The sequence below is a fragment of the Coenobita brevimanus genome, chromosome 23 (assembly GCF_032717465.1).
Source record: "Coenobita brevimanus isolate Jiangsu-jjx chromosome 23, ASM3271746v2, whole genome shotgun sequence".
Classification (NCBI taxonomy): Eukaryota; Metazoa; Arthropoda; class Malacostraca; order Decapoda; family Coenobitidae; genus Coenobita; species Coenobita brevimanus.
In genome coordinates this window covers 63,422,732-63,441,230 of record NC_136976.1, presented here as the reverse complement: position 1 = coordinate 63,441,230, position 18,499 = coordinate 63,422,732, and the positions used below count along the sequence as shown (strand labels likewise).

Below are 18,499 nucleotides of genomic sequence, written 5' to 3'. Positions count from 1 at the left end.
TTTCCCTTTCACACTGCCTTACTTTCTTTACCTCCTTCAAAAACAATTTCTTACTATTCCTCCATTTCACACTCAGAGTCCTCCCAAACTCTTCATTCACTTTCTTCTTACTCTCCTTCACCAATCTCTTCACCTCCCTTCTCCTGCTTACATATACCTCTCTCTTCTCTCTCTCATCTTCTTCCCTACCTCTACTTGCTAGCCATTCACTATAAGCCTTCTTCTTTTGTTCCACAGCTCTTTTCACCCCATCATTCCACCAAGCTGCCCTCACTCCACAAACCACCTCACATGCTGTGCCTACACCTTCCATGAATATCTTACATACATCTTCCACCCCTTCCACGTGCTCTAACTCATACCTTCCCCATCTTTCTTCCACTATGCTCTTATACTCTGCCATTTTCTCACTATCTTGCAACTTCTCCGCTCTTCTCACAGGAGCTGTTTCCTCCTGTCTTCCCCTTTGTCTCTTCACTCATTTTCTTTGCAGCCTTACCTTGGCCATCACTAAGTAATGGTCTGAGATTCTATTCCCCCACCCTCTCCACACTCTTGCATCTAACAATTGTCTTCTCATTCGCTCATTCACACACACGTAATCTATCATTGCCTTCCGTTCAACAAGTTCACCGTCCACATTATCATAAGATACTGCAAAAGCTTTTTGAGTGCAGTAGTGAAAACTTTTTTTCTCCCCTAATACTGTACTGTGTAGCATTATATGTTTAGTTGCCCTTGCTTCTGTTGCTGACTGAATAATTCGCCATGTATGCTTGTTAACCTGTGGATTGAGCAATTACATTATTTTTATCCCACCCCGTGGTGCAGAAAAAAAAAAAAAAAAGGGTTTTGTTTATTATAATCATCATCAGGACCTCCTTTCCCACCCTAGGGCAGGGTGAGGAGGAGCAATGTCCAGACAGTCCAAATTTGCACACTCCAATGGGCCATGCTTCCATTTACTTATCACTGAAGCCCCCGGAATCCTAGCTCTACCTGATACGCCAAAAACATTCACCACGTTCTGTAGTTTCACATAACCGTATACGACAGAGTCAATCTGGACACTGTCACGTTAAAAAGGGGTGCCAAATCCCTGATCATGTGCTTCTCCTCACAATATTCATCCAGCCAGCTCGATCTCTTGTCAGTCCCCTAGCCTCTCTGACTTCCAAACCTCTCTTCCTCACACACTCATCCACCATATCCCTCCACCTTCTCCTTGGCCTACCTTGCCTTCTCCCTCCTTTACTGTATACAGTAAACAAATGTTCTGTTAGAATATGATTTATCACGTGATTTTTTTATGTACAATTTGTATGTGTATATACGTGTTTATAACTGTGCGTGTACATATGTGTTGCCTCTGCATATGGGCAGGTAAGCTTTTTCACATGTGTGGAGTTTAAGTATTTAACTATAACAGTATGCCCTAATGTTTTATCATAGCTCAGGTAATGCATCCACATTCGGCAGATGAATTATACTGCTTATGAATGAATGTATACATGCCAAGTATGTATGCATGTAAGTTGTATTTGTACTTTAAATGTATATGTACTATCATGAGCATTAGTTTCTTTATCCCCCTGATGATAGCGTGGTCGAAGTCATGGTTGAAGATGGGCCAGGTGAACGAACACAGATGGTTCACAATGATCAGATATGCTTCAGTACAACAGAGTCGTTCACTCTCTTGGACTCAGCATCTTTCACGCTGGTATGAATTGTTATAACGAAGTTTAAAGGATATTCTTTTATCATCCTGTTGTTAACCACCGCCACTGTGAAATAGGCTTTGTGGTTTAAAAGAAGGACGCCTAAGACAGATGCTTTAGAGTATTAGACCAAAAACGAGTTGAAAGGGGACCTAGAACGATATCGAGAATTACATATAAACAGTAATCCATACGCTGAAAGAAATGCATGTAGGAATCATTTTACAAACAATAACTAATTCCATGTTGTTTATGGTGGTGAGAGATGAGGTTAATATTGTGGGAAGAGAGTTCCACCGAATCTCATGATGCATTAACCGACTACTATGGACCGACTAATGTTAGAATGCATGGCCCGTCTCCAACTGGGCCAGGGGGGTAAAGAAACTAATGCCCGTGATAGTACATAGTTATGTATGTGTATATTCGTATGTGTTTGTTCAAGTGTGTGTGTATATATATATATATATATATATATATATATATATATGTGTGTGTGTGTGTGTGTGTGTGTGTGTGTGTGTGTGTGTGTGTGTGTGTGTGTGTGTGTGTGTAGAGTAAATGTACAGTACAGTTTGCAACTGTAGACATTCTAAAATCCTATTTTTTTAACTAATAACTGAATCTATTTTTTTTTTTTTCACAATATTAGTTTACTCAGCCAAGTTGTTTGAATAAAGTTTAACTTATAGTCCATTCTGTGATATAAATATGTGCTTAGGTTAATGCAGGTACCTTTGAGGAGAGCAACAAGCTTTCAAAACGCTCAGCCTTGTTAATTGTGTGAACATAATATTCATCTCATAGTATAATGTAATAATATATAATTATGATATAACATTACAAAATGTATAAATGTATAAATCAATCAATCAATCCTTCAAATTCACTCAGTTACACATCGTTTTCACCATTCTGTTGTTATATATTCTCTCCACATGACCATACCATCTCATATACTCTCTTCGATTCTGGTGTCCACCGACTTCCTTACTCCACACCTTTCACAAATCACATTATTTCGTATCCTATCCACTCTCTGTACTCAACATACATTCCTCAGAAGTCCCATCTCCATTGCTCTCACTCTTGACTTTTCATTTTCATGCCCCACCATACAGTAGTCTCACATTCATATATTAATGTTGGCATTAACACTACATCACGTATGCCTCGTGCAGCTGCAACACTCAAGCCTCTGTTTATTATCAAGACCTTCATTGAACCAGCTACTTTTCTTCCTTGTGTCTCCCTACTTTCCACTTCTTTTGCACATTTTCCTCTCTTTTCTATCACTGTACCCACATATTTGAACTATCTCACCAATTCCAGTCTCTCTCTCCATTCACTGTAACATCGCACTGGGGGTCACCTTCTCTCTCAATAATCATCGCTTTACTCTTTTCTACATTTACTCTCGAGGCACAACAGTCACAGACATTAGCAAAACTCTGCACTAGTCTACCAAGCTCTTGTCCAGTCTCTGGAAGTAGTACTGCATCATCAGCATACAACAAATTTGAGATATTCTATCCATCACCATTCATTACCAACACCATCCTTCTCTCCATTACTTGTGCTTTTATTTCACTCATCACCCCATTCTACATATATTGAACAACCATGGGGAAATCACACAATCTTGCTGCACACTCACACTTAACATGAACCATTCATTTAGATGCCCATTAACCCATACACATGCTTCACTACCATCATAAAAACTGTTGACAGCACCTAGCAGCTTACCATCTACACCGTACATGCAGAAAACCTTCCACAATCCTTCTATGTCTACTTTGTTGTATGATTTTTCTAGATCCATGAATGCCAAAAACACTTTACAGTCCTTCTCACAAGCCTTCTCCATTATCTGTCTCACTGCAAATATTTGATCCACAGATCCTCTGCCACTCCTAATGCTACCCTGTTCATCACTCACTAGGACTTCCAACATCTCTCTTACTTTCTCCATAATAATTTTTCCATTTTCCTTCCCTACCACACTCAATAAACTTATGCCATGAAAATTCTTGCACTCACTTCGCTCACTTTTATTTTTGTACATGGGTAAAATCATAGACTTTTTCCACTCTGCTGGCACAGTTTCACTCATCCATGTCTTCGTACATATCTCCAACAAGCACCTCACTCTGCTGTCTCCACTACACTTAATCATCTCTGCATTTACCTCATCAACCCCAGCTGCTTTCCCATTTTTCAGACGCTTCACAGCTCTCCCCACCTGTGCGAGTGTCATATTTCCTAGCACTGCATTCCTTCTCTGCACATCTCCAAAGCCAATCATGTTTACAGTGGCTCTGCTCTCACTATTCCCATTCATCAGGCTTTCAAAATATTCCTTCCAGAAGAGAAATATCCAGCACATCATCTGGTGGGGGGTGGGGAAAAAAAAAAAAACTCCGTCTTCGCGCAGTGCCATGTGAAAGTTTGTGTTGAGGTGTAGTGGGAAAAAAAAAAAAAAGTTTTTGTTTGTTACAAACTTGAAGATAAACATCCAGGGCATCATCTGATTAAAAAAAAAAAAAAAAAAAAAAAAAAAAAAAAAAAACGTCTTTCTGTAGTGCCATGCGCAAGTTTGCATTGGGGTGGAGTAGTAAGCAGTGATGCACAGCCATTAGAAGGTTAGCACAGCCTGAGCTGTGGCTCACAATCCACAGGTTAAACAGTGAAAACTAAATTGACATCATAATTCTATCTATCTATCCATTGGCAGACGCCTTAATCGGTAAGGGGTGGCCACAAACTAATTGCCCCCATGTCACCCTGTCCCTCGCCATTTCACGGTCCTGGGGGTGTGAGCTGGAAGCAGGGCAGTGAAATGGTGGGGGATAGGGCGACATGGAGGCAATTTGTTTGTAGCCACCCCTTACTGGATTAAGGTATCTGACAATAGATAGATAGATAGAATTATAATATCAATTTAGTTTTCACTGTTTAACAAGCTTATATGGTGAATTATTCAGACAGCAACAAAAGCAAGGGCAACTAAACAAATAATACTACACAGTACAGTAGTAGGAAAAAAAAAAAAAGTTTTTACCACTGCACTCAAAAAACTTTTGTAGTACAGGTACTCTACAATTCATCTAGGTATCCAGAGACTAGTTTTCCCCAAACAGGCTATTTTCAAATTGGACACATGCAGCTGTGCAACAGTGCAAATGAACTAGAAAAGTCTGTTTCACTTGACCTGTCAACCTTAAAACAAGTCCAGTATAATGAGGTCTACCTTACAATTACAGTACTGCCTTGTTATGCCCATGCTGTCAGAGAGAGAATTTTAGTCTATTTTTCTCATACTATCTCTATAAGTTTCATTTCATCTAGAAATTTTTATGTTTTTACCATCAACCCACAGGGTTTCCCAATGGTAAGTATAACCCTCTGGCACTGGCCAGAGTAAAATGGATAAGTTATTCTCTGAGTTTAAAGGGTAAAAAGACTGATTCAATGCATATCTGGAAGATAACTATGTAAAATACTGGTGATGCAAAAGGGTTAAGCAACTTTACAGTGCAACACTACACAAACTCAATTATTGCCCTGTACATCAAACTGTATTACTGCATTCTGTTACAGTTTCTGTATGCCTAAATTACTCAAAATGAGAAAGTTCTCAGATATGAGTAATACAAGTCCCCTCCTCCCCCCATAAAATTTTCATATTCTACATTATTATATTCAACAAAAGTTTACCTCTAATTTCAACTGTGATACTGAAGTAAAGTGAATATGATCTGGGTTCTTCTGTACTACCTGTCACACTGGGAGGATCATTTTTAAAAGGTTTCAAGGGAATCACTGAGGAGTGAAGGGTCACACTATCTGTTCTACCTGGAAAGTAGTGATGAGCGAGGTTTAAAGGCCCGTTTTCTTCTATAAAATATAAGATTATAGGTGAATATGTAGATGAAATTCTCTCTGAAAACCACATAAAATCATTCAATTATATGACCAAGCCTAAAAAAAACAAACTACAATATGCAAGCTACGATTATAAGCTATGTAACCTATCTGATATATGAGGCACAGCCTTAACGTCCTAATGAGAGAATTTAAGCACCTGCCAACAAACAAGACACAGAAATATGGAATGATAGCCAGCAAACAGTGTGGCTCATGCAATCTAACTATGCATCATGTTTACATTCACCACCAAGATAACTAGTCACATATTAGCTACTACATACAAAATTGATTAACTACTAAAACATTACACTTGAACATGCTATATTTTTCAATATAAAATCTCATTCACTTTATGAACTACAGTACAATGCTAAATCAGGGGTTTCACTGTCATAACTAAGTTTTCTCTGGCTAAAACTGTGACTGCCGGTGCTTGTTCTGAAAGCATAAGCTAAACTGTAACTACCACTCATTAATTTACCTGCATTATCAATAATTCCAGATGTCAAGGATAACACATTGGAACTGATACAGGATATATAAGCATCAGAAGTGCTATCTATCTACCTACTGCCAAATGCCTTAATCCCATAAGGGGTGGCCACGAACAAATCGTCTCCATGTCGCCCTGTCAAAGTCATTCCATTGCTCTGCTCCCAGCTCACACCCCCTTTCTCATATACCTCTCCACTCTATCCCTCCATCTCATCCTTGGTTTCCCTCTCCCTCTCCCCCCCTCCAAATCACATACACTCTCCTCGTCAGTCTCTCGCTCTCCATCCTCTCCACATGGCCAAACCACCTCAATATGTATCTCCTAATGCTTCCTATTACATCCACATCCACATCACAATGCTCCTTCACTTCCTCAATTGTCAGACTGTCTTTCTGTATGACTCCACAAGCTCCTCTCAAATAACTCATTTCCGCTGCTCTCATTCTTGTGTCCTTCCAACAAGGTTCAAGCTTCACTTCCATACGTTCAAGCTGGTATCACAATACCGTCATGCAGTAACTTTTTCACTTCCATGCTTACTTCCCTGTTTCACATCACTGCTTTTCAAGAATCAGCAACCTTTCTTCCCTGTTGTACCCTTTCAAGCATTTCACCCTCTAAACTTCCATCCTTACTCATCACACTACCCAAGTCCTAAACACTTACATTTTCAACTTCCTCCTCATCCAACCTCACTGTACATTCAGTGTCTTCATTTCTCTCGAAGACCATAACTTTACCCGTACCTACATTCAGCTTTAGATATCATTTTTTGAACACACTCCCAAACTCATTCACCAAGCCCTGCAGCTCCCCTTCATCTTCACTTAACAACACAGTATCATCTGCCCTACCTTGTACCTCTTTTATAACCCCATCATTATACAGATTAAACAACCACGGAGACATATTACATCCCTGTTTCAATCCAACCTTCAAACAGAAAAATTCACTCAGTTCACTATCCACACGAACTGCAGCCTTAACACCCTCATACGTACTCTTCACGGCATTCAACATCTTCCCATTTACAACATACTGTATATTCTTAATACTTTCCACAATCCTTGTCTATCCACCCTGTCATATGATTTCTCCAAATCCATGAAGGCTGCATACAACTTCTTCCCCTTTTGTAGAAACTTTTCCACTAAAGACCTAAAAATGCATATCTGATCTACACAACCTCTTCTCTTCCTAAAACCTCCCTATTCTTCTCCAACTAATTCCTCTGTTAGTTCCCTAACTTGGTCAATAAGTATCCTATCATATACTTTTCCTATTACATTAAGAAGACAAATGCCCCTGTGATTACCACACACTTCTTTTTCCCCTTTTCCTTTGTACAGGGGAATAATTATACCTGACTTCCAATCCTCCAAGACTTTACCTTCCTCCCAGGCCAATCTGCACATCTTTCACATCCATTCTACTACCATCTCTCCCCCATGCTTCAGCATTTCACCACACACTCCATCAATTCCTGGGGCTTTCTCCATTTTGATTTGCCTCATTGCTTCCACAACTTCCATCCTACTGATTTCTTCCTCTCTTCTGACATCTCTCCTTCTCCCAGCCATTTCTCAGCCACTTATACTCACATTACTTTCATTCTCTATGTTCAACAATTCTTCAAAGTGTTCTCTCAGCCTGCTCACATTTTCTCCCTTCTCCAATAGTAATCTATCATTTTTATCTTTCACTCCTCGACTAACTTCTTTAACACCCTGTCTAACTCTCTTTACCTCTTTCCAGAACATTTTTTTACATTCCCTCCACTTGACACTCAAATTCCTTCCAAATTCCTCATCCATTCCCTTCATACTCTCTCTCTTATTAATCTTTTTACCGCTCTCTTCCTGTCTACATATAACTCTCTCTTCCATCTCTTAACTTCCTCCACACCTCTGTTTCTAATCCACTCACTTTATCTATCTATCTATCCATCTATTGCCAGATGCCTCAATCCCGTTCAGGGTGGCCACAAACAAGTCACCTCCTCGTCGCCCAGTCCACTGCCACTTCACTGACCCGCTCCCAACTCACACCCCCCTCTCTCATATACCTCTCCACCCCATCCCTCCATCTCATCCTTGGCCTCCCCCTCCCTCTTCCCCCCTCCACCTCACTCACATACACTCTTCTTGTCAGTCTTTCACCCTCCATCCTCTCCACATGGCCAAACCACCTCAGTGTATTCCACATAACGCTTCCTATCACATCCACATCCACACCACAATGCTCCTTTATATCCTCATTTGTCAGCCTGTCTCTCCATGTGACTCCACAGGCTCCTCTTAAATAACTCATTTCCACTGCTCTCACTCTTGACTTGTGTTCTTCCAGCAACGTCCAAGCTTCACTTCCATACGTTAGAGTTGGTATCACAATACTGTCACGTAGTAACTTTTTCACTTCCATGCTCACTTCCCTGCTTCTTATCACTGCTTTCAAGGAACCAGCAGCCTTTCTTCCCAGCTGTACCCTTTCAAGCACTTCACCCTCCAAACCTCCATCCTTACTCATTACACTACCCAAGTAGTTAAACATACTCACATTTTCCAATTCCTCAGCATCTAACCTCGCTGTACATTCACTGACTTCACCTCTCTCAAAGACCATCACTTTACTCTTCCCTACATTCACCTTTAGATTCCGTTTCTTACACACTCTCCCAAACTCATCCACCAAGCCTTGCAGCTCTCCTTCGTCTTCACTCAACAACACAGTATCATCTGCAAACAACAGTACAGGGAGTTTCCAAACACTACCCTCTCTCACCAGGGCCACTCCAACATCCACTACCCTACCTTGTACCTCTTTTATTACCATTGCGAGGATTCGAACCAGCACTTGTAACTGCGTGAGTACAGCAGCTTACCGACTGAGCCATTTAGGCTTTCTTCTTTTGTGCTACTAATTATATATAATAATCCTAAATATTATTTGATCTTTATAATCTCCTCTTAATATACCACTTTTCCTTATCTGGAGCACAGGAAAATAAGGTACAGTACTGAACTGATTCTATAATTACCCAACAACATGCACATGAGGTACCAGCTTCACAACTGATGCTTCCACATAAGAGGCTTTCATAAAATCTGCAACTCCAATTGCTTTAAAATCTAAATAACATCCTGATACACAGAATTGAGCCATACATGTTTAACTATTTATTTTTATCAAGTGGCAAGTACTATGGACATGCCCGTGCCTGCCAGATTGCTTCTTATTTAACTTACCTATGGTTAGCAATGATGCCATCATTGCTCGCTCTGGTTTCAGTTTCTGACTGTTCCACAACAATTGATGGTTGCCGGGTGTTGTGGTATCTGTGCCGCACTCGGTCAGAGTCATTGTTGTCTTCTACATCAGCATCACTAATTTCTGAAGACATTAAAAACATAAATACCTGTCACAGCAATTATACTACTTCAGTAAACATAAATTTTCTTACAAATACCCTGACTGTAAAACACATACCTGTAAACTAATAACATATTCTATCATTTGCTCTAAGTGCTTTGATATCAACTTATTAGATAAATCATCATTCATACCTGGTATGGTAACTAATAATATGGTGTCCAGTCATGATCCACAATGTGAACTGCTTAGAGTCAATACTCTGAACAATGATCATTAACTTGGCAACCATCTCTTACACTGCTAATCTGATCAAACATACAGTACTTGCCACAAGTTTCTGACCTTTCATGTTATACATCATAATGAAAATTTTAATTTTAATTACAACAAATCTTCAGTGCCAGACTAATTGTGCCACAGTGATGTCGGTATTCAGAAGCAATCCATTATTTGCATGTGATCTGTAAACGGTGTAATATTTAGTGATAATTTACATGAGGAAAAAGTTTTGTTCAGAAGTTATATCTCTGTAACTGCAACAACTTTTCCTAATACACTTAAACCTCGATTTAAGGGACTAAATGGGGAATCAACTTGTCCCTTACTTGAAAATGTCCACTGTTTTACCACATACAAAGACAATCTCATTATGAAATGCAATTATTGTTTCACTTGTCTTATTTATTTATATGATTATGAATATTATTTTACAGGTACTGTATAAAGAAACATATTAATGTTTCAAGCAGCAGACTTTTTGAATGGTCCTGTCCGTTTGTCAGATAGAATATGGAGTCCCTTAAATTGAGATCTGAGTGTACACTTTTGTTACAAATTGACAATAACCAAGACTGTATTAGGAGGAAACAATCAGCTGACCTATTTTAGCTGGGACAATGTTTATGTTATGAATGCTGGGATAGCTAACATAGTTTGGTCTGCTAAAGTTTTTCCTAAGTTATTTTGTTCATTTTGCCTTCCACTTTTGCTGAAAATCACTCATTTTTGAAGAGGAAACGGGGTTCACATTTAAAATGCATGTGATTTGTGTGTAAGGCAGATATTAAATTTGAACAAATCACACAAAAATCCACTGGAAATATCATTATTTGATGCTGCAATCTCCATGTGGCTGAAACTTGACATTCAACAAACTGTAGACAAGCTTTAAAAAAAAAAAAAAAAAAAAAAAAAAAAAAAAACAAGCTAGTTTGATATTGACCTTAGCCCGTGGACTGCAACACAGCTCATATGGGGGTGTCTCAGAATGCTGCGACATACCTCTTATGAGCAAGATACTGAGCTACCCTGGTTTTGCGATGGGATGTGTTATGAAAAAACTCATTGCTAGGCAGAGTATCGTTTAGCGAGGTAGATTTAACATGTAAAGTACAGTATAGGGCTCTGTTTTTGAGCCTTGGGATTCCTCTCCAGTCAAATCCTAAATCCACCCAAATGAGTCCAAAAACAAGTTTATAGCCGATCTAAATAGCCTAACAGCTTTAAAAGAAGTGAACATAAGCCTAAAACCTGTTTATAACTCACCAAAACCAACAAATAAAAACTGAAAATAATAAAAAATTGGTTAGAAAATATCAAACAGCTCTCATCACTTACCCCTTTTAAGGCCATCTCCGGTCCTGTTTGTCATCATTGTTATCCACCCTGAGGCGAGAGGGCATGTGGTGCTCCCTAGCACTCACTCATCCTCCTCATCAAATCTCATCTCCTGGGGCAGGTCAAGGAGGGGGGGAGGCTGTCGAGGTAGGGTGATGGTAGTGGGAGACTGATGTGATGGCTCAAGGGATGGCGATGGAGTCCGATGCAATGACTCACGAGGTGGCGATGGGGTGTGATGTCCATCGTAAAATCAGGATATGCTTACGAGTGGCGGGGTAGGACGGTATTTCTACCCTCATTGCTAACCCAGGGTATCGCATAGAGGGGTATCCGGGTATCCCTGTATTCAACAACGCACCACAAAGGTTCTAGTAGTATCAGCAGAACAAAAGTTTATGGGGTATTAAGGTAACTGGTAGCTCTCATTCCCACCCTCTGTCTTAAGCCCAGCTGCTAAGTTGCAGCAGCAACAATGACTCAAAAGTACGCACTTCGTAACGCATTCCCCACAATACAGTAGCAGCCGTGGCTCAGTTGGTTAAAGGCTCTGCTCTGACCGAAGGGTCGGAGGATCGAATCCACCCAAGAGTCATTGGTAGACATCAGGAAGGGAATCCGGTCATAAAATGCTACACGCTCCAAACCAAAAGTCCTCTACCCAGGGGCAACGCCTTAGCCCTTATCCAAAAAAAAAAAAGGGGACCGGGTGTAAAAAAAAAAAAAAAAAAAAAAAAAACTATTATCACCCCAGGATAGTCGTGGGTCAAAAGTTTTTAGAATGACATAAAATTTAAAGTAACATCAATAGGAGGTAATGGAACAGAAGTAGAGTGGTAAATAATGGGTGTAAAAGTAGTGTCCTAAGCTCGTACTGCACCATGCAAAGCGAGCTGGCAACCCACCTGGCAAGCGATATGCCTGGCGACGGCCTGCCTACCACCTGTCTCTTCTGCCCCAATATGCATTACACTCTCTCTCTCTCTCTCTCTCCCAAAGCATAGTTTTCATATTCATGCCAGAAATGCAATGTCTGACAATTATTTCTCCAAAACTATGTTGATAAAAAAAAAATAAATAAAAAAATAAAAATAAAATAAAATAATGGGTAGCTGCATGATGCCATTTCCCAGCCACTGATATACATTTCATAGAAATCTGTAAGAGTGACCAAAATTGGCATTTTGTCGCACCACAGGGGATGTCTGCAAGACCCCTAGCCGCAGTCCACGGGTTAAAGTGTGGACAAATTATAATAGAGTGAGTATGTGCATAAGTACATATACAGTATCCCCACACACAAAAGAGTGATAAATGAGTGTATGCAGCATGCATATACAGTATACAGTGTACATATATGACAAGTGACTGGGGACAAATGCCACTCACCACACCAAAAACCCAGTAATTACGAAATTATCTGTTTTATCCCTGATGTGCAAATTATGCCATTATTATTATTATTAGTCTGCCACTCAGAAATTTTACTAAAATTTACATTTTTATAATGCTCATGCTAATTGTGTTCACAAAATTAACAGTAAAACTTGCCTGTATATGAACCCTTCTTCTTTGAACTAGCAGCATCACTGTCGTTGGCCTTATTTCCACTTTCAGTTTCAGAATCATCTTCATCACCATCTTCATTATTGCTATCTTCTTCCATTTCATATTTTGTGGTTTCTTTCTCATGATTCTCATCTTTGGTTTTATCTGCTTTTTCTTTCATTTCAATTCTGCTGTTCTCTGCTTTGTTGTTTCCATTTTTGTCATGGCCTCCAAGCGAATCTTCCTCCTCGTCCTCCTCTAAATCATACTCTGAGTCCTCATCACTCTCCTCCTCTTCACTGTCTTTGTTCCTCCGTCCTGCCATCCTTGTAGCCATTAGCTGTTTAAACTTGGAGCTTTCAACCCCTCTTTTCTTTTCTTGTAAGCCCTTTCTCTCCTCCCCTTCTGCTAGTGCTTCTCTTCTCCTCTCCTCCATTCTGGCCTTCTCCTCCTCATCCCCTGCCTGGCTCTTCTCTGTAGTGCGCCTCTTGAATTTGTCACTTTCTGCCCTGGTCTCTTTGTCCTCATTGTTGGGTCTAATGCAGGAAGGTGCAAGACTTCCACCCTTGTTGCGGCCTTTGGTGTTTTGCCTACGCTGTTTCTTCTCTGCTTTCTTCTGCTTCTTCAGCTGGTGTTTGGAGAGGTTGTTACTGGAGGTGGTGCGGCCAAAGCAATCAAATGTGCTTTCATCATCAGTTGATGGCTTCTTTGGCTTGCCCTGGGTACACGTGATAAAATATAAATATTCATAAAAGATATTCATTACTAGAGTAATTCAGTGGTATACATATTATTAGATTTTATACATTAACTACTGTAACTATTAGACTTCTTAGCATAAGTTCTGGCATCTTAAGTACAATATCTGAATGCAAACCATTATTAGTAAATTTAAAACTGTTGCAGCACTGATATTCAGCGGTAAATTTTAAACCTGCTTTTACTGGGAATGATCCAGACACAACAGAACTATATGTATTGTCTTAACTGCCCATTGAAATGAGTCATACTCTGAATCATCTATCATTCAGGCATTACAAATTGCTGATACCATCCCACCGAGAAAGGCTATCCACATTACATCTTTTATCTGATTAAGCTGCTCTTGCAAAAGCCTGTGAGGTAGAACCATGCTACTGACTGCTTAGTTAAATATAGATGTGCAGGATGATGAAATAATGAATGAATGAATGCAACTCCTGCTGTGATCACCCCACCCCCAATATTAATGCTTCTCGTCCCCCACACCCAATCATCATCCAATCACCATCATCCCCCATCCCCTCCACATGCCCAAGAAAGCATATAGTGGATGGATGGGAAGCAGAGGCATGGAGGAAATTCAGAGATGAAAGGAACAGTTATATGTAGAGAGGGAGAGGTGAAAAGATTAGTGAGAGAGAGAGTAAGAAGAGAGTGGATGAGGAATTTGGAAGGAATTTGAGTGTAAGGAGGAGCGAATGTAAGAAAATGTTGGAAGGAGGCAGAGTTTACATAGGGTGATAAGGAAGTTAGTAGGGACAGGGTGATAAAGTAGGGACATGGTGATAGAGAAGTTAGTAAGAACAGTGTAATAAAGAAGTTAGTAGGGGAGTAAAAGATTAAAATGGTAGATTATTGGTGGCGAAAGGAGAAACAATGAGCAGATGGCAGGAATACTTTGAGGAAATGATAAACACAGAGAATGAAAGTAATGCGAGTATAAGTGGCTGGGGATGGCTGGGAGAAGGAAGAAGGTGAGAAGAGAGGAAGAAATCAGTAGGATGGAGGTACTGGAAGCAATGAAGAAAGTCAAAATGGGGAAAGCCCCAGGAATTGATGGTGTGTGTGGTAAAATGCTGATGCATGGGGGAGAGATAGTAGTAGAATGGATATGGAAGGCATGCAGACTGGCCCGGGCGGAAGGTAGAGTCCTGGAAGACTGGAAGTCAGGTATAATTATTCCCCTGTACAAAGGAAAAGGGGAAAAAGAAGTGTGTGGTAATCATAGGGGCATTTGTCTTCTTAGTGTAATGGGAAAGGTATGTGGTAGGATACTTACTGACCGAGTTAGGGAAATAACAGAGGAATTAGATGGAGAAGAACAGGGAGATTTTAGAAATGGAAGTGGTTGTGTAGATCAGATATTCATCCTTAGATCTTTAATGGAAAAGTTTCTGGAGAAGGAGAAGTTGTATCCAGCCACCATAGATTTGGAGAAAGCATATGAGAGAGTGAATAAAGAATGTTGAAAATATTAAGAATATATGAAGTAGATGGGAAGTTGTTGAAGGCCGTGAAGAGTACGTATGATGGTGGTAAGGCTGCAGTGCGTGTGGATAGTGACGAGTGAATTTTTTTTATCTGAATACTGGATTGAAACAGGGATGTGCCATGTCTCCATGGTTGTTCAATCTGTACATGGATGGGGTTATAAAAGAGGTACAAGGTAGGGAAGTGGATGTTGGAGCAGCCCCAATGAGAGAGGGCAGCATTTGGAAACTTCTTGTACTGCTGGTTGCAGATGATACTGTACTGTTTAGTGATGACAAAGGGGAACTGTAAGGCTTAGTGAATGATTTTGGGAGAGTGTACGAAATGGAATCTAAAGGTGAGTGTAGGGAAGAGTAAAGTTATGGTCTTCGAGAGAAATTAAGTCACTGAATGTACAGTGAGGCTGGATGATAAGGAAGTAGACAATGTGAGTGCACTTAAGTACTTGGGCAGTGTGATGAGTAAGGATGGAAGTTTAGAGTTTTTTTTTTTTTTTTTTTTTATGCGAGGAAGAAGGAACCAAAGGCCATGAGCCCGAAGTAACAGTTCCCTCCAAGAGAAAAACAAAATACAATATAGAGCCAAATTCAAGATCCGATCATTTTGAGATGCCTGGACACACTGCGTTTGAAAGACTGGAGATCATAGGCAGCAGGAAATACAGACAGAGGGAGACAGTTCCAGAGCTGACCTGTTGCATAAATGAAAGACTGGGAGTAACGGTTAACTCTTGCATTAGAGAGTTGGACAGAAAAAGGATGAGAGTTTGCTGCCAGACGGGTGCTACGCGCCCGTCGTAGAGGTGGAGGAATGCAAGCAGACAGTTCAGAGGAGCAGTGACCATTAAAGTAGCGATAGAAATGAGATAAAGATGCAACAGTGCGGCGAAGAGACAGAGGTTGAAGGGAGTCAGTAAGAGGAGGAGAGTTAATGAGACGAAAAGCCTTTGACTCCACCCTATTGAGAAGAGCTGTATGAGGGGAGCCTCCCCACACATGAGAGTTGTACTCCACACAGGGGCGGATAAAACCCCTGTATAGAGTCAACAATTGCGCAGGGGTAAAGAAAGAGCGGAGTCGGCTTAGCACACCCAATCTCTTGGAAGCAGATTTTAAAGAGATGTAATATGATCTTTCCAAGATAAGTCCCGAGTAAATGAAACCCCAAGCATGTTCAAGGATGATGCAGGATTAAGCTGAATATTATTAAACATTAGTGGATATACCTGTGGAAGATTTTGTCGGGTTGAAAGGTGTAAGAACTGAGTCTTAGATGCATTAAAGACAACCATATTATTTTTACCCCAGTCAGAGATACGAGCCAAGTCAGACATTAGGTGTGCCATAGCCTCATCCCTTGTTTGTTGAAGTAACTGTTGAGATGGGCGTTGCGGGAACCGAATGGAAAGGTGAAGGGTGGAGTCATCAGCGTATGAGTGGATAGGGTTAGATGTACAGCTTAGAAGATCATTGATGAATAAAAGGAAGAGAGTTGGTGATAGGACAGAGCCCTGAGGAACACCACTGTTGATAGATCTAGGAGAAGAACGATGGCCGTCTACAACAGTGGCTATAGAACGACCAGAAAGGAAGCTAGCGATGAAGGCACAGATAGAAGGATAGAAACCGTAGGAGGGCAGTTTGGAAATTAAAGATTTATGCCAGACTCGATCGAAAGCCTTTGAGATGTCAAGTGCAATGGCAAAGCTTTCGCCAAAGTCCTGAAAGGAGGATGACCAGGAGTCTGAAAGGTAGGTGAGAAGATCGCCAGTGGAGCGTCCCTGACGGAACCCATACTGCTTGAAAAGGTGCAACAGGGATGAAAGGTTGCTGTTCTTTGAAAGTAGTGATAAGAAATAAATAAGTGAGCATGGAAGTACAAAAGTCGCTGCATGACAGTACTGTGATACCAACTCTATTGTATGCGAGTGAAGCTTGGACCTTGCTGGAAGGACACAAGTCAAGAGGGAGAGTAGTGTAAATGGGTTATTTGTGAGAAGCATGTGGAGTTACATGGAGAGACAGACCGACAATAAGGAAAAGGAGAAGTGTTGTAGTCTGGATGTGGATGTGATAGAAAGCAGTAGGAGATATACAATGAGTGGTTTGGCCATGTGGAGAGGATGGAGAACGAGACTAATGAGGAGAATGTATGTGTGTGTGGTGGAGGGGAGGTGTGAGCTGGAGGTAGAGCAGTGAAATGAGAGGGGACAGGGTGACATGGCAGTGGTTTGTTTGTGGCCACCCCTTCAGGGATTGAGGCGACTGGCAATAGCTAGATAGACAGACGTTTCTCATAATTCTATGTTATATAAATGTGCAGATCGCAACATTTCTGTGTCATACCAACTTACAAAATATGCAAATTAGAGTCACAGTGGGCTAACATGCTAATACATATTATTAAGTGTTCAAACTGTAGTTTCTTGAATGCATTTTTTTTTTCCCCCCCAACAGTTCTAACTCATACAAATAACAGGATGATAACACAACATTTACTGGTCACATCAAATTAGTTACAACGCATGTAATGGTGATTTTTGGTCACATCAACTTACAAAGCATGTATGGTAATTTTTAACACAACACAAGAAGTTTTTACCATAAAACTGGCAAGTGGATATGAACCAATGTTGCTAAAAGGCCAGTAATTATGCCAAACAAATACTGTTCATGCAAAACATGAACTTACTGTATTCTCATGCAGAGTTTTCTTTTTTTCCACTGACCATTTCTCTTACCTTTTCTTCATTTATTGGCAGGGAAAGATCCATCATTGGCTCAAAAACCTGTGAGGACCAGTGACACTCTTCGCAAAACACTGAAAATAGTAAATACCAGTGTAAAACTACAGGTGTTTTGACAATGTTACTATTTTTTACTCAGCTGTTTCATGAAAGACAATGGTACACAGCAAATGTAAAAATGAGCACTAGATTTTACATAGAATTATGAAGAAATGCATCACTTAACAATATTACTTGTTTACTTCTCATTATAAATGTGAAGGGTTTGCCAGTGAGCATTTATTTGTAACCTTCCTACTCCTACTTATGGATCCTATACAAACCACTCATCTGTGGGAATATTCATGATCAAGATAACATCACTGTGGTAGGTGGGGGCACTCACCATCCACTCACTTGATGTAGTGCAGCTCTCGGGTTTCTGCCCTTTCCTCTCCTCCATCCTTCTTTCCATCCATCCTCTTCTGTCTTTCTTTCCTTCATTCTTTCCTCTTTCTTCTGCCTGTGGGTGACTTTACACTCCCTCTTGTGTCTTTCTTTCCTTCATTCTTTCCTCTTCCTTCTGCCTGTGGGTGACTCTACACTGAGTGACAAGACAAATGGTTTCCTGTACACCAGGAAACCATTTACTACACTGGGTGGTAACCATATAACCAAATTTTGGCTCCTGGTGGTTTAGAGGGTAATAAAGGTGCTCCAATCGGACTGAGCCGGTGAAGGTTTATATCCAACGGGTGGTTGGGGTTTATTGCTCACATAATGCCACTCATGGATGAGTGAGGCTAGTCACTCTCATCTTAAATGCCAGGACCA

General features: G+C 40.5%; 1 protein-coding gene across 1 annotated transcript in view; it reads right to left on the bottom strand.

Moving 5' to 3' along the window:
• Usp16-45 (ubiquitin specific protease 16/45) overlaps positions 1 to 18,499 on the bottom strand; it is a gene marked incomplete at its 5' end in the record, with an annotated part of 224,445 nt that overhangs the window by 90,995 nt on the left and 114,951 nt on the right. The window contains 3 exons of the mRNA XM_080267023.1: positions 9,396 to 9,540; positions 12,691 to 13,405; positions 17,681 to 17,760. Of these exons, the coding sequence (XP_080123149.1) occupies positions 9,396 to 9,540; positions 12,691 to 13,405; positions 17,681 to 17,760 (940 nt within the window). The remainder of the gene's footprint in view (positions 1 to 9,395; positions 9,541 to 12,690; positions 13,406 to 17,680; positions 17,761 to 18,499) is intronic.